The sequence below is a fragment of the Phascolarctos cinereus genome, unplaced genomic scaffold, assembly GCF_003287225.1.
Source record: "Phascolarctos cinereus isolate Bilbo 61053 unplaced genomic scaffold, phaCin_HiC Scaffold_5;HRSCAF=322, whole genome shotgun sequence".
NCBI lineage: Eukaryota > Metazoa > Chordata > Mammalia > Diprotodontia > Phascolarctidae > Phascolarctos > Phascolarctos cinereus.
The window spans coordinates 306,324,612-306,342,609 of NW_027555958.1; the positions used below are offsets into that span (position 1 = coordinate 306,324,612).

General features: G+C 35.7%; 1 protein-coding gene across 8 annotated transcripts in view; it reads right to left on the minus strand.

The window, feature by feature from the left end:
- SPAG9 (sperm associated antigen 9) overlaps positions 1-17,998 on the minus strand; it is a 149,568-nt gene that overhangs the window by 54,895 nt on the left and 76,675 nt on the right. For all 8 annotated transcript variants that reach the window (XM_078156070.1, XM_078156069.1, XM_078156072.1 and 5 more), the window contains one exon: positions 9,016-9,169. In XM_078156070.1, coding sequence (XP_078012196.1) covers positions 9,016-9,169 — 154 coding nt within the window. The remainder of the gene's footprint in view (positions 1-9,015; positions 9,170-17,998) is intronic.

Genomic DNA, 17,998 nt, shown 5'->3' on the forward strand with positions numbered 1-17,998 from the left:
AAATTAAGTCTCCTTCTTCTCCTATTCTCTTTATCTCAAAATCCCTTGACACATTAGGGCCACCTGGTAAGTCAGTGTAGAGCTAGGATTCAAACCCACATGTATCTTCAGGCTCTCCATCCAGTCAGTGTTCTATAGCATTCATTTGTTGCCTGTCTACTCTGATGACCTGCCAGGGGGACTGTGATCAACTGATGTAACAACCATTGGTCTAAGCTAACATAGTAAAAGTATAGTATGGTTCTGGTGCTGATGTAATTCAGACCAAATGAACTTAAAAAAGACAAACAAACCCTGAATAGCAGAACTTGGAAGGGGTAAGTCGAGAATAAGAACTATAAATATCTAGAATTACTGAATGCATTGCTTTTCACAACAAACATAGGCATGGAAGAAAATTATCTAGCTTTTTAATAGATTTTTATACCCAGAAGTACTTTTAATCTATGTCACCAGTAAGAGGTTTACTGCCAGAAGGTTAGTTAGCAGGTAGTGTACTTTTTTTATCTCAACAACCCAACAAGGTATGAATAACTGCATTCTGTATTACTAAATCACATTCAGTAAAATTAAAGAATGTGTTGAAATTGTGTCTTGTTCTGGTTGCTCCAACCCACACTGCCTGCCTGCCCCTCCCCCCCAATTAGTATAGTAATTTTATAAGTAGCTAAGATAGGGTTAACAACAGTAGGAAGTAAGATTGCAAAGAGGAACACAGAAGTTACTTACAAACTCTCTCCTGAGGATCAATTAGACTATTTTATAGCCATGGTTTGTCAGTTCTTGTAGATGTTATTTTTTTTAATCACACTTTACTTATGCTTCAGACACACACGTGCACACGCACTGCTGTCACAAAATGAGACCACATCCAAATTAATACTCCAAATAATTTACACACCCTATAATATCTCCCTTTTACATGAGGAAACAGAAGCAGAAAATGCATGGGAAATATTTCATATCACCTTGACTGGTGATGACCAAAACTTTTTCTAATGGCAAAAAAAGAAAATCCATTCTCATTTTATTTCCATGTTTATTATTACTATATGTTTTCTGAATTATTTTTGTGATATTCACACAGCATTTTTGGTTATGGTAAATGATGCCACAAAATTCTCTAAGTTAAAGTAAATTTAAGAAATTTGATTTTTTTAAAATGAGCTTCATTTGATGATAGGTGTTTTTTTGGGGGGTGGTAAGGCAAAGGCAGTAATACTGTAAAAAACAACAATTAGAGGTACTATAATATCCCCCCAAATTTAGGGACTGCTAATTGAATACTTTAAAATACATTTAATTATGCTGATGAAAATCTATTTAATAATAGTAATCATTCATTGTAGAACATTATGAAAAAAGTTCAACCACCATATACAGATTCAAATGAGAAAATCCAGCATAATAGAAATAATTTTTAAACTTAAATAAAGTGGAGAGAAAAAAACCTCTCAAGGTGAATGTGAGCTCTGTTCAGACATCATCTTTTCTGTATGCTAAGCACATCCACACAAGAATGCAGCATGCATTGCCCATTAACTTGACATACAAAACCTAACAAATCAGTCTCCTATCAGCAGTTCTGCGGAAGCAATTCAAGGTCAGCAATTTTTAAATTTCATAGAAGGAGGAGACAATATCATTGTAGTATATGTTAAACTTGTTCCCTTTTGCCAGTTAAATACGACTTCTACACAAACAATTTGAAAGCATTTCATATGCTTCACTGAATGGTAACAATAAATGAAAATAATGGTTCAAAAAAAGTCAAAGGTCTCAGCAATAACATCTCTTCCTTACTTTAGCTCTTTCTCCTACTTTGGTAATAACTCAGAAATACCATGAATTTCCAAGTCACTGGCATCAAAACAGCTTATTTATTGATACTGCTAGAACACTAACATTAGGCAATCCAAATGAACAATGGGATTTTACTTCACCCCATTCTAGACCTTAAGACTTTAAGATGTATATAATAATCACATAAAAGAAAAGTTCACATGAAAAGGTCTTTGATCTCCATCTTGGATGAAAAGTTAATACAAGAATGGTGCACAAGTAATAGTACTGAATTATAGAAACTACAATAAGTGCTATACCTAGATTTTCATATCTTCTTTTATTCCATTATAACTTCTTCTAAGAATCTCCATTTAGGCAATCTTAGGCGATGTTTTTACAGGCTAGTAGAATAAGCTAAAGGTACTATAATAGGAATATACCAAATAAATTCTGTAAAACATAGAATACAGAATCTAATACGTCAATATTTGTCGAGATAATTACAAATTATGCTTCTTTTCTGCCAAAATGCTTTCCAGTTTTCCCATGCATTTTTGTCAAATTATTGTATGTTGTTACACCAAAAGGTTAGATCTTAGTGTTCTAACACTAAATTACTAAGATCATTTAATACTGTATATTGTGAACCTAATCTATTCCACCGATCCACCACTTCACTTCTTAGCCAGTAACAGACTGTTTTGATCATTACTACTTTGTAATATAGTTTAAAATCTAGAACTGCTAGACCACCTTACTTAACTTTTTTTCAATGATTCCACTGATATCCTTGACCTTCTGTTCTTCCAGATGAATTTTGTTATTATTTTTTCTAGCTCTATAAAATAGTTCTTTGATAGTTTGATTGTTATGACACTGAATAAGTAAATTAATTTAGGAAGAATTGTCATTTTTATTATACTGACTTGGCCTCCCCATGAGCAATTAGTATTTCTCCAATTGTTTAGATTTGTCTTTATTTGGATGAAATGGTCTATAATTGTATTTATATAATCCTCGAGTTTGTCTTGGCAAGTAGACTCCCACATATTTTATATTGTGTGCAGTTATTTTAAACGGAATTTCTCTATCACTTGCTGCCGGGTTTTGCTAGTAGTATATAAAAATGCTGATAGTTTATGTAGATTTATTTTATATCCTGCAACTTTGCTGAAGTTGTTAACTGTTTCACATAGTTTTTTTAGTTGATTCTCTAAGGTTTTCCAAGTATACCATCATATCATCTGCAAATATTAATAGCTGTTTCCTCATTGCCTATGTTTATTCCTTCAATGTCTTTTTCTTGTCTTATTGCTATAGCTACCAATTCTAGTACAATTTGAATAATAGTGGTGAAAATGAACATCCTTGCCTCACTACTGGGAAGGCTTCAAGTTTATTCCTACTAGAGATAATGCCTGCTCTTAGTTTTAGATACTACTAATCACTTTGAGAAAGACTCCACTGGGGAGCAGTTTCTGGGGCTGTATCCTGGAGGAATCATACAGATGGGAAAGGGACCCACATATACAAAAATATTTATAGCAGCTCTTTCTGTGGTGGCATGGAGTTGGAGGTTGGGGGGATGCCCATTAACTAGGAATTGGCTGAGCGGGGATTGTGGTGTGTGAATGTAATGGAATGCTATTGTGCTATGGAAAATGGTGAACAGGCTGACTTCAGAAAAACCTGGAAAGACTTGTATGGTCTGGTGCTGGGTGGGGTGAGCAGGGCCAGGAGAGTGTTGTGCATGGTGACAGCCACGTTGTGCAGTGACTAATACTGATAAACTTAACCCTTCTCAGCAATACAAGGATCTAAGACATCTCCAGGGGCCTCATGATAGAAAAGTGCTATCCACAAAGAAGAGAGAACTATGGAGTTTGAGTGCAGATCAAAGCATACTATTTGCTATTTTTTTCTTCTGTTGTGTTTTGTTTCCTCCTTCTGCTAGTTCCTCCTATTGGTTCCAATTCTTACAACATCATTAATGTGAAAATATGTTTAATAGGAATGTATATGTATAGCCTAAATCAGATTGCATGCTGTCTAGGGGAGAGAGGGGAAGAAAAATTTAAAACTCAAAAGCTTATGGAAGTGATTGTTGATAATTCAAAATAAATTAATAAAAAAAAAAAAGGATGATCAACTGTGAAAGACTTAGCTACTGTGATTAAGACAATAATCCAAGCCAATTCCAAAGGACCCATGAAGAAAGATGCTATCCACCTCTAGAGAAAAAACTGATGAACTCTGAATGCAGAGTGAAGTACATCTTTTTTTTAAACTTTGTTTTTATTGTTTTATTTTGTTTTTTCTTTTACAACATGGCTAATAAGGAAATACGTTTTGCATGACTTCACATATATAATCAATATTAAAGTGCCTGCCTTCTGAAAGAGGGGGGAATATAACCTATATCAAATTGTTTGCCTTCTCTATGAGGGGTGGGGTGGGGAAGGAATCTGAAACTCAAAAAAATTTTAAAGTAATGTTAAACATTTTTAACATGTAACTGGAAAATACTTAACAAAATAAAAACATTTTTTAAAAAGAGAATATTACCAATTATTGGACAGGGTATTAAAAAAGGAGTAAAAAAAAAGTCAGAAAATGTACTGAAAAGCACCCACTAAACAGATGGGGAAAAAAATTATATCGAGAAATCGGAGGACAGCTTAAGATCAAATGTTAGAGAATGCTATTTGTTCCAAATCAAAAGGCAATCCAAGTACTCCTAGAATTTTACAAGAGCACTAGCTTAGAGGAAATGAGATAGAAAACACTCCAAGCACTTCACTGATTTTTCTCTTTTACCTTTATGCCTAAAAGATGTTCAGGGTTACATTTTGCTTTTTTCTCCCATTTCTTTTATAGATAATTCTAACTGCTAAGGATGGGAGGATGCTATAAGGAGGAGGAGTTTTAATCTGTTCTTTTCTCTAGCACAATGAAGCACTCAGGAGATTAGTTTTACTTTCAGCAGATAGTAGCAACAGTTACATTGAGGATACTTTGAGAGTCCTGCCTCCCACAGGAAGCTGATGTCTTCAGCAGGTCTAAGACACTACAAGAAATAGGGAGTGTAAGTAATCCTCCTATACTTCTGGGGATGGTCTCTCCCTCTAAAACTAGTAAGACCTGCACCATAATGTATATGATGGATGAGAGAAAGAGAAGTACAATTCTGAGGTCACGAAACTGAGTTATGCAAAGTATGGTGGTACAATAAAGATGAAATAGAGAGGTCTGGAGTAGGGGTAATATTAGAGAGAAAAATAATGAGTTCTTTTTTGTTTCAGACATCTTAGGTTTGGGGTGCCTAGGCCATACCCATGAACAGAAACAAGAGACGCACATCCTGTATGAGGAATAGCAAGTAGGTCAGTATGGTTAGATTGTAGAATATGTGACAGGAAGCAGAATGTAAGAAATCTAAAAAGGTGGGAAGGAACCAGATTATTAAATGCTTTAAATGCCAACAGAAAATTTTGTATTTGATCCTAGAGGTAACAGGGAGCCAGTGGAGTTTACTGAATAGAGGTGTGATATGGTCAGAGGTTATTTTAGAAAAATCATTTTGGCAGCTGTGTAAAGGATAGAGTGGAATGAGCAGAGTCTAAGGAAGGAAAAACAATTTTAGGTGGCTATTTTTAACAGCCCAGGCAAAGGATCTTAAGAGTCTGAACTAGGGTTGTGGTTGTTTGATTAGAGAGAAGAGGAGGTATATGAGAGATGCTGCATTATAGAAACAGCAAGATTAGGCAAATGACTAGCTATATGAAATCTGTAAGAGTGAAGATAGGAATTGAGGATGATAGCAAGGTTGCAAGACAGCATGACAGGGAAAATGGCAGATGTTTGGGAGAAGAGGAGGTTTTGAGAAAAAATTGAGCTCTATTTTGGACATTTTCAGCTGATATGCTTATAAAGCATTCATTGCAAAGTATCTAATAAATAGATAGCAATATAATAACAGAGTTCAGGAAAGCGATTAGGTAAGAAGGTAGATAGACACACAGACAGAGATATATAGATACAGGAATCATGAGCATAGAGATAACAACTGAAGCCAGAGAGCCTGATGAGATCATCAAGAGAAACATAGAAGAAAAAAGAGAAGGGAGCTCAGGACAGAAATTTCAGGAATACCCACAGTTAGTGGCTGGTTCATAGAGGAAGATGCAGTGAACAAGAATGAGGACTATTCAGATAGGAAGAAAGAGGAGGGGAGGAGGGTAGTGTCATGAAAACTTCAAAAGGAGAGAGATACAGAGAAATAACCAAGCCTTGACAAGAAGGGCCACCTCTTCATCAGAGACCGTCAACTGTAAAGGTATAAGTCAACTGTAAAGGTATAAAATACGTTCTGTCTTCTTAGAGTGAGCTTAAGCATTTTTTGTCATTGGTCAATTACTTGAAGAAACAGCAATATGTGTTCTTTACAACTTCATCTGAATATAACTACTGCTGAATTGCAAATTTCTATTAGAAAGTCAGAGAAAGTACTTCGTATTTTGTATTAATGGACAAGTCACCTGTGCTGCCAGTATCTTTTTCTATCACTTTTAGCTCTAGGTTCCCTTGGTTACTGTTGGTCTGCTTTGTTTTGTTCCTTCAAAATATTTTAGATCTCAATGACTTCACAGAAAAACTAGGCTAAAAAAAACTACACTGAAAAATACTTGTCTGAGACTTCCTTGCTTAAGGCAGAACATATACATATTAAATAGGTTACCACTTCACAATACACAGTTAATTCGAAGAGTCTTTGTGTAGAATATCAGAGCTGAAATGAACCTCAGGGATCTAGACCAACTCCTCATTTTACACCTAAAGAAACTGATTCCCAGAGGAATTAAGTGATCTACCCCAAAGGCCACACAGCTCAGCAATGGTTATTTTAAATAACCAAGAAGTAGGGCCTTCAAAAGAGTTATTTGCCTCGACAAAGAAGCAGAATCGCTGTTCAGAAGTTTTAAAAACAGTCTGCAACTTAAAAAAGAAAGCAAAATAATACAAATCTGTCAGTATTAAAAACATTTTACAAAGCCAGGAATAACAGATATTCCCTCCCCTTTTTCTGCTTTGCCCATTCTACAATGTGAGAAGATAGCTTTGTTCTCCCTTTTCATAGCCTTTTCCTGGACACTGCAGCCATCACCCCTACTGGGGCAGCTGAAGCCTGAAAACAAACTTGCAGGCAGTCAGGATACTGTCTTGGCAATTCTTTAATCAGAGAGAGTCTGATATTGACTTGCTTTTATCTTTTCCAGTAAAATGTTTACGCTATCATTATATTCAATAAAGTACGAAGTGCCAGACAAATTTCTTTTAACACATACCATGATAACTTATTTTTTTTGCCACAGCTGAATATTTTGAATATTGTATCACAAAACAATTACTCTACAGAAGATATGTTTGTTGTATTTTTTAAAAATCTCTTTAAAAAATTTTTAAAAAATTTTAAAAATCTCTTTATTCATTTTGTAAGGTGGAGTGCACCTCAAAGGTGGGAGAGTAGGGCAGGACTTCTGTTCCTGCCTTTGGGAAGGATTATGAAACAGAGAAGAAAGAAGACATGGTCAGTATATTCAAAACCATTTCAGCAAAACCCTCAAACAAAACCACAATGGATTGAGAGCAGGCTGTGGTAGGGCAGGATAACAAAAACTGACTTAACAGCGTTCCCCATTTCCTGGTGTTCTTCCTTTGACCTGACAATGAGCAACTGCACATCTCATTCTGAACAAACTTAGGAGATAAGGGAGGTAGAAAAGGGAGAATGACTATATCAGCCTTTACTTTCAAAAAGCATTTTAGGGAGAATCACACAACAACATCATCGTCAAGAAAAAATATTTATCCTGCACATAGTAGTGTCTGAGCTTAGCCAATGATTCTGAAAGTTTCTACAAGAAAATTTGGGAAGAAAAAGGCATTAATTCCTTGACCTTTCCATTAAAAAAAAAACAAACAAAAAACCAAAATCCAAATCATCCTGAATTCTAAGGTGAGCAAAATTATTACTAATACATGTTAGTTTGTTATAATATGTTTTAAGTAAAATTAATAATATATGCAAGTTACACTTTTATAGTTTATATTACATTGAAACCCTTAGCATATATACACACTACATGTATGAACATTTTAAGGAAGGTGAAGTGTAATAACAGAGGCATTATTATTTAATAAACTTTATATATATATATATGTATTTTAAAATGTAAAAACCACTCTTAGTTCCAATCTAACAGAAACAGGCAGGAAGACTGAGATTTGGTCTTCTGGCTAGATTTGGTATAGTAGGGGTACTGTAATGCAATAAAATAAAATATATTCATTTTAAATGGTAAGTATGTGACATCTATGCTGAAATGTGTCCTTAAAATAACATTAAGCAAATAACAGCATGTACACACTAACTTCAACTATGTAAACTCATATGAAGATATCTGGGATATACTAGAGGTCTAGGTTCAAGCCCTGACTCTGTCACCTATTAGTTATGTGACCTGGAGCAACTCTCTTGACACATGAGCACTATAGGGAACTTTCTAAGACTATTGCAGAGCAGAGGCAAATATGCATCATCTGAGTGAACTTCCTCCCCAGGTATGCCTGATGTCAGAGGTTCTTATCCTTTTTTGTGTCCTAGACTCTTTTGGCAGTCTAGCTTAGCCTATCAACCTCTTCTCAGAATAATAATAAAATATATAGGATTATAAAGGAAGCCAATTCTACTGAAATAGTTATCAAAATATTTTCTAAAAAAACTTAAAACACTTCACAGATTTCAGATTAAGAAGCTCTGTCATATACTGTCTTATTTTCTGTCATATATATATACTGTCACATCCCATACAAAATAATGGGTCTGCATATTGAGGTAATCCCACTCCTACACAAGATATCACTAAGTAGCATATATAATACATATATGTACATATTAAATGTGTATGTACATATGCATGTACATTAATAATAATTAGAAGCACATCTTGAGTTATAAGGCATGTAATGTTAAGAACGTTTTTTGTAAAGTTGCTTCAGTTCATAATTTTTTTAAAACTATGATCCAATGCTTACATGAACCTGGATAAGAATTAATCAATCAACGAGCATTTATTAAGTGCCTACTATTTGACACACACTGTAATTCTTAAAATATGCAAATAAAGGGGTGGAGGTAAGTGCTGAGCAGGAGAGTTAAGCAAATCTTACCTTAAGGCTGGTATGAGAACGAGGCTGGCTTAATTCTTGGAACTTCCAATGTTCTGATCCTGGTGTATCAACTCCTTTCTGAGTATCAGGCGTAAGCAGTCCATCTCCTGCAGGCAGTGGGAAGATTCCTAATGATATAGGGCGTTGTTCTTTTCTGTTTTGAGGAAAAAGTTAGAACTTTTAATACAATTAATTAAAAAGTGATAAAATTGGTTTTGTGAGGGGGCAAGTGGTCTCTGCTCATTATTTTATAATTAGACCTAATGACCTTCAATTAAACTTCATTATCTATATGGAACTATTATACATATCTATCTATCTATCTATCTGTCTGTCTATCTATCTATCTATCTATCTATCTATCTATCTATCTATCTATCTATCTATCTATCTATCTATCTATATCTGTGGACAAAGAAGCCCTAAGAAGACTGAAGAATAAATCCAAGTTTTCCACCACATAAATGAGCCTCAGGAAAGATGACTAGGGGCAGTGATAGGTCTCAAATATCCTGCTCTCAAGCTGCCTTTGGTTTTATTGAAGAAACTGTTAAATAGTATAGTCTTTTCATAATGGGGCATAGGTAAGTTTTATTCATCTGTTATTGGTTCTTTCTGAAGTTTAGTTCCAGGAGATAAATCCTAATCCTAACTTCTCACCTTGATACTCCATGCTGTTATACCACCCCTTTGTTACCTGGATACCTTCAAATGTGGAACATTACTGTGGCCCACTCTTCTTGGATGCTGACTCCATGCACTAGATATTTTCTCTTCCCCGCTATCAAAAGGGTGTAATTCTATGTTTCACTGCCTCCACCTAGCCTAGTAAACAATTTCTCATCATCATATTAGTAGGTGGCAATGGTCTAATTACCTAACCAGGTAACACATTTATATCTAATAAGGACTTAGTAGAAGCCAATGCATGAAAATGAAGAAGAATCTAATGCTGGGATTTTCAGGAATCATGTCAGCCTAATAAGAGGTTTTTCTGGTAGAGGGGCACTACTAAATGAAGCAATGCATATGGCTTCCTAAGAGTAACACTAGCCCCAATTACATCTCAGGCTCTATTAATATAATTACCAATTATCAAGATAATGTTAAAAATCATATAAGCAATAATGTAATATAATTTCTCCTTTTCTTTCAAAATAAAAAATGAAAATGGAACTAAATCCTACTCCAAAATAGGATACTACTCAAGCACAGTACTTATTTTCTGGAATTTCTCTTTTTCATAAGATATATGAGCCTCTTAAACTGAGGTCTATCATTATATCATACTAATTTATTAATTATATATTAGAGAACTGCTTTAAGTTAGATAAATTTATTAAATTTCCATGTGAAAATGGCATGTTCACAAACATTTTAAATGGACCAAAGACTAAAATGTGGTTGGAGTCAGAACCAAATTTCAGAATCTTATAGTTATGGGTCAAATTAGTTACTACTTGGGCCATAATTATTGCAATATATAAGTACAAAGTTTTTCTTTTTCCTCCAAAGTAAGAGTTATTTAAGTATCCACTGGATGAAAGCAGAAGGAAAATTAATATGTACTAGAAAACCAGAATCTAGTTTATCCAAAAGGCCTAAAAGTTGTAAAAGTCTAAAAAATTAATTCAAAGTTTTATCATTTTGCTGAAGATCTAAAAGGAGAACAACTGATATGGTTTTATTAACAATGGGATTCCAACAATGAAACACATTCTTCTTAGTGATTTGTGGAGTCCTGTCCGTAGCCAAAAGCAAGTGGAAGCTACTAATATTGTGACGTATAATCATCCGTTCACAAGAAAGGGAAGAGAGAAGAGGAGATTATAACAGAAGTCAAATCCCCAAACAACTGTATTGCCCCAAAGAACTTAAGTCACTTCAGAAACAATAGAGTTTTAAATAAAAATTGGCAAGCACCCACTTTGGTCTGCCTAAAATCAAAGCTTGCTTGATAAAAGCTTTATTTTGTAAGTTTGCTTTTACATGTAAAGGAAATTTACTATTAATATGAATCCATTCAGCACAAAGTATGTGTGTATGTATGTATATGTATAGTATACTCATTCTAACAATAATCAGAATGGATTAATAAAATGACAGCTAACAACCCAAAGTATTCATCTATGTAAGGATGAGGAGATACAATTTTCTCATATGTGGTATGGAATAAATAATAATCCATACATATACATGCATATATACATACACTGCCATGAAAACTAAATCAATGACAGAGTTGAGGTAAAAGACCACACCAAACATTAAATATTGCCACATTTATCTGTGAACACAAAGTGAATGTGTCTTCCAACTATGTTGGAGAGTTAAGAGGGGCTGAAGGGGAATTAGACTATCTCTTGGAGGTTAAGAGATATTAACACTCCTTTGTATACAGAGTCAATTATTAATCTTCTTTATCATTTTTGTCAGTTTACATCTTAATTGCTCTTTGATTTGTTTTTTTGAAGGGGGAGGGAAACTCAATGAAGATAAAATGTATCTAAAAGTACCTTGTAAAGAAGTACTATACAAATGATGTATTGTTATGATTATGCTTGCCAGTTAGATATTTTAGATACCATGGACACCAAGTATACTCGTAACCCTGAGCAGTTGGGTCACAAATATGTACTACTCTTTACAAAGGGAACAAGGTGGGACAATACAATGCAAGTGAACCACTGCAATCCTGGAACAACTTAAAAAACTACAGTAGGTCATAATGGTTTTTTACGCCACAGCCCAAATTATTTGAAGATAAGCATTAGGATGTATTATCACAAACAGATGATTAGTAGATGAGTTAGTAAATGAAACAGATTAAACAGATGAGTTGGTAAACTAAATGGTAATTAGGCTGATAAATGAGGGGCTGCTAATGGAAAATTTAGATTTCAGTAAAGCATTTGTCAAGGTCTCTCATGTTATTCTTGTGGATAAGATAGAGAAATGTGATTTACATGATAACAAAATTAGTTAGACTCAGAAATATTTGAAGTCTGGACCTAAAAGTAATCATTAATGGTTCAGGTTCAGTTGGAGGGAAGTTTATAATATAGGACCCCAAGGGATCTGCTGTTTAACATTTATCAATGACTTCAACACAGGCACAGAAGCCATGCTTATCAAATAATTCAGGTGACAAGAAACTAGGATAGCTAACACATTTAATGACACTGGAGCTCAAAAAAAAAATCTAAATGTGCTAGAGGGTTGAATCATTAATAAGATGAAATTTAATAGGAATAAATATAAAATTAATTTCACAAAGAATGGATGAGGAAAGTATGATTAGACAATGGCTTGTGTAAGAAAAAGTAGGGGATAGTAAATTACAAGCTCAAAAATAAGTCAAAAGTATGCTATGGCTGGGGGAAAAAAGCTAACGTTATTATAGGCTGCATTCAGAGACACAGCATCCAAATAAGGTAGGTGGTAATCCGACTGTGCTCTGTACCCTGATCAAGGTATTTTATTCAGTTCTAGGTATCAGATTTTTAGGATATTGACAAGTTATGGCATCTCCACAGAAGAATGAACAGGATGGCAATAAAGGGATTAGACAGACAATGGTGAATGTTTACCTGAGAGAACAGAAGGAAAGACATGCCAGCTGTCTTTAAGTATTTGAGGGCTATCATATGAATAGGGAGTTAGGCTTGTTTTGTTTCATCCCAGATGATAGAAATAGGCTTGAAGTAGGGGGAAATTTACAAACAATAAAAGCTTTTCAAAAGATTACATGCAATGGCTACCTCAAGAAGCACTGGGTTCCTAGAGAGTGAACTAAAAAAAATAAAAATAAAAAACTAAGCGAAACAATTAACAAGCTCGGGAAAGTTGCAGGGTATAAAATAAACACAAATCATCAACATTTCCATCTATTACCAACAAAATCCAGCAGGAAGAGAGAGAAAATTTTCATCTAAAATAGCTACAAATAATATAAGATACCTGGGAGTCTAACTGCACACACACACACACACACACACACACACACACACACACACAGAGGAATTATATAAACACAGAAACACTCTTTATAAAAATAAAGACAGCTAGATAATTAGAGAAATATCAATTGCTCATGGCTAAGTTGAGCTAATATAATAAAAATGACAATACTTAATTTACTTATTCTGTGTCACACTAGTAAAACTAGCAAAGAATTAGTTTATGGTGCTTTAAAAAAAATTTCATCCCGTGGAACAAAAAGTACCACATCTCAAACTGTAATAATGAAAACAATTTGTTTCTGGGTAAGAAATAGCGAGGTTGATCAGCAGAATATACACTACTATACAGATGCAAACATGCACAACGGCCTAGTGTTGATAAACTCAAAGATCTCAGGATTGAGCAAGAACTCACTATTCAACAACTGTTAAGAAAACTGAAAGGCAGTGGGGCACCTAGGTGGCACAGTGGATAGAGCACCAGCCCTGGAGTTCGGAGGACCTGAGTTCAAATCTAGCCTCAGACACATAACACGCCCTAGCTGTGTGACTCTGGGCAAGTCATTTAACCCTGATTGTCTCACCAAAGAAAAGAAAAGAAAACTGAAAGACAGTCTGGCAGAAACTAAGTATATAAACCTACATTTCACACAATATATATACCAAGATATGTTCCAAATGTATACATGATTTAGACATTAAGGGTGACTTCATACACAAATTGAACTCAGAGTATATAAGAAATTACCTGTGAGATGCAGAGATGGGGAAGAGTTCATAACCAAAACAAGGGATAGAGAGGTCCACAGGATATAAAATGGAAAACTCTGATTACATAAAATTTAAAAGCACTACACAAACAAAACCAAGGCTGCAATAATTAGAAGAAAAACAAGAACCTGGGGACAAGTCTTTGTTGTAAATTTCTGATAAAGATCTGTTATTAGATACATAGGGAAAAATAAGAGCCATTTTCCAATTGAGAAACACTCAATGAATATAAATAGGCAGTTTTCACAGGAAGAAACCCAAGCTATCTATAGCCATATTTTTAAAAGGTGCTCTAAATCACTAATAATTAGAGAAATGCAAAACAAAACATCTGTGAAATACCACCCCAAACCTATCAGATTGTCAAGACTGATTTAAAAAAAGGGGGAAATGACAAATGCTGGAGAAGCTGTGGGAAAACAGGTACTTTAATGTATTACTGGTGGAGCTGTGAACTGGTCCAGTCATTCTGGAAAGCAATTTGGAGCTATGCCCAAAAAGATATTAAAACTGTGCATACCCTTCAATGATACCACTACTAGGGCTATACTCCAAAGAGATCAGATAAAAGGAAGAAGACATATATGTACCAAAATATTTATCTCAGCTTTTTGCATAGTGGTGCTATGAAACTAGAAACTGAGGCGGTACTCATCAACCGGGGAACAAGTTATGATACATGAATGTGATGGAATATTAATGTGCTATTAAAAAATGGAGATAGTTTCAGAGAAACATGAAAAGATCTGTATGAACTAAAGCAAAGCAAAGTGAGCAGAACCAGGTAAACAGTTTATACAATGATATTACAAAGATACACAACTTTAAAAAACTTAAGAATGTAGATCAATTCAACCACCAGTCATAATTTCAGAGGACTCATGGTAAACCATACTACCCACCTCCAGATAGAGGGGTGATAGACTCAGAGTGCAGATTAAAGCTTTATTTTTTTTTTTAATTTTTGGACAAGGTCAATGTGGGAATTTATTTTCCTTGTACTGTTTGTAATGGATTTGGGGGGTTTTGCTTTCTCAGTATGGAGAAGGGAGCAGAGGAGAGAGGGAGAATTTGGAACTGAAAATCAAATCTAAAAAATCTAAAAAATAAAGGGAGGGGCTGGACTAGATGTTCAACTAAAGTTCCTACCAGCTCTTAAAAAAAGAAAAAAATGAAACAGTAGCACCAGCAGTAATGGGTTTCCTTCTCATTGTAGATACTGAAGCAGAGACCATTTGTCTGGGATAAAGTGGAACAGACTCCTCCTCAGTTATAGTTTGGAAAAGATAACCTCTGAGTCAAAGATTCTGTGGCACCTGAGTTATTAGAATATATGTTTAGAGTATTTCTTACTTGAGACTCTCATTCAAATTCCTCTTTGAAAGACCCTAAGAGTCCTAATCAGACTAGCTGGAGTTTGTTAGGGGAATTCCAATCTTTCTACTTGAAAAATGACTGCCAAGTTGGACAGAGTCCAAAGCAAGGAGACCAGAACACAAGGGGAGTCTTGAAGCAATCATACATGACCATTAGTTAAAGAAACTGGGCATGTTTAACTTGGAGAAGTTAAAATATGCCTTCAAGTATGGTGAATGGTTTGTATATGGATTAGTTTTGTTCTGCTTGACACCAGAGAACAGAATTAAGAGCAACAAGTAGAAGTTAAGCAAAGGCAGATTAAGGAAAATCTTCCTAAGCTATTAAAGCTATCCAAAAGTGGAACAACCTTGGAAGGCAGTAGGTTGCCCTTCATTAAGAGGTCTTCAAGGAAAGGCTGGATGACCAATACACATGCTGTGGAAAAGACTGTGCTATCCATACTGTCTCATTATCCTAATCTCTCAAATCCATTCCCCCAACTGAACTTTCCATATTTGACAAGGGCACAACCATTCTTCCCATCTCCCAGGTTTGTAACCTTGGCACTATTCTTGAATCCTTACTCTCTTTCACTCCACATTTCCAATCAACTGCCAGATCTTGCTGCTTCTATTTCTGCAACATCCCTTCTGACCCCTCATCACCTCTTGCCTGGACTACTACAAAGGTCTCCCTCAAGAGTCTTCTCCAAGTCTCTCCTGGCTTCACAAAGCAGCCAAATTTTTAAGATTTTCTTAACTGCAGAACTGACCGTGTCATTCCCTCTACTCAGTAAACTCCAATGACTGCCTTTCATCACTAAGATCAAACATAAGCTCCTCTTGAGGTTTTAAAGCCCTTCACAACTTGGAACTTATCTTTCTAGAGACATTATATAATTACTACCCTTCCTTCACTCTACAATCATTCAAGCTGGTCTTCTCACCATAGTGTACACACTGGACTTTATTCTCACTCACCTCTGAGCCTCTGCACTGGCCATCATCCCCCTAAGCTTGGAATTCACTTCCTCCTCATCACAGAATTATTTTCTAAGTACAGCTAAGTATAACTTCCTTGGTGAAGTTTTTTCTGATCCTCCTGATGATGTCTATCCTCCATCTCTCCTCAACTTTGTTAAACTTAATTCTCTCATATTTGTTTTATATTCAAACCTAAGAATTCCCTATAAAAATGAAATTACAGGTCCAGTCCCTTTCCCTGTCTCTCCTGTGTATATGCATTCTATACATACTCTTATGTTCTCTCCCAAGATAGAATGTAAGCTCCTTGAGAGTAAGGATTATTTCATTTTTTGCCTTTATATCCCCAGCACTAAGCATAGTGCCTGGAAACTGTATGTGTGTTTTTTTGTCATTTGAGAGACTGATGGGTACAGGTTGACTTCTGAGTCCTCCCTTCCATCTCTCAGATGCTGTAGTTCCTTGTTTCCCTAAACTCAAATATAAACTAGAGCAAAATGCTTAAAATAAAAACATGAACTTAAAATATATATATTTCACATGAAAAAACTAAGGAAGAAAGACTCCTTTTCTCTCTGAAACTATACTTAAACATTGCTTATCTGAAGTAAACAGAAAAGTTATGCACTGGGGAGCCAAGATGGTAGAGTAAAGGCAAGGACTTGTCTGAGCTCTCCCAAACTCCTGTCCAAACAAATTTAAAATAACGCCTCAATACAAATTCTGGAACAGCAGAACCAAGGATGGGATGAAACAATTTTCCAGCCCAAGACAACTCAGAAGGTAGGCGGGAAAGGTCTGTTTCACTGGGGACATGAGAATGCAACAATCCAGCACAGGCTGCATCAGTGCAGGCCACACCACAGCAAGCCAGCGACAGGCCTTGGGGGGCAACTGAATTGACAACAGCATCTTCCAAAGCTTTCGGCACACAGACAGTAAAGGGATCAGACAACTGGTCAAAAGAAACTTACAGGGAACCATTTGCTGACACTGTGTGCTGGCCTCTGTTGCTTTGCCCATACTCAGTTTTGGGTTACAGTACCAGGGTGAACAGCAGCACTAGCACCACTAGAGGGTGCAGCAGTAAGGTTATAGGGGGTCTGGTCATAGTTCTAGTGTGGAGAAGAGTGCTTGCAGTCACCCATAGACTAGAGTACAAGCCAGGGGATCAATGACAACACCACTCCTTAGATAATAACACCTTGGTGGGGCAGCTAGGTGGTGCAATGGATAGAGCACTAGCCCTGAAGTCAGGAGAGCCTGAGTTCAAATCTAGCCTCAGACCAAACACTTGACACTTACTAGCTGTGTGACCCTGAGCAAGTCGCTTAATCCCAATTGCCTTTAAAAATAATAATAATAATAATAATACCTTGGAAGAACTAAAGACTTAAAGACCCCCAGAACTAGCTCTGCACATAGCAGCAAGAAAGACCTGAACTTTGGGGCAGTGTCCCCTCCGCTCTGGAAGGAGAGCCCAATTTTAACATAAAGTTAAAAATCAAGAAATAGGATGGAAAAATGAGCAAGCAACAAAAAAAGAACCTAACCATAGCAAGTTACCGCGGTGACAGAGAAGATCAATACACACAAACTCGGAAGAAGACAACAAAGTCAAGACTGCTATATCCAAAGCCCCAAAGTAAAACACGAATTTGTCTCAGGCCCAAAAACAGCTCCTGGAAGAGTTCAAAAAGGATTTTAAAACTCAAATAAGAAAAGCAGAGGGAAAATTGGGAAAAGAAATGAGAGTGAGGCAAGAGAAATCATACAAAAAAGAATCAATAGCTTGGTAAAGGAGGCACAACAAAACCCTGAAGAAAATAACACCTTTAAAAGCAGAATAGGCCAAATGGTAATAGAGGCACAAAAATCCACTGAAGAGAAGAACTCCTTAAAGAGCAG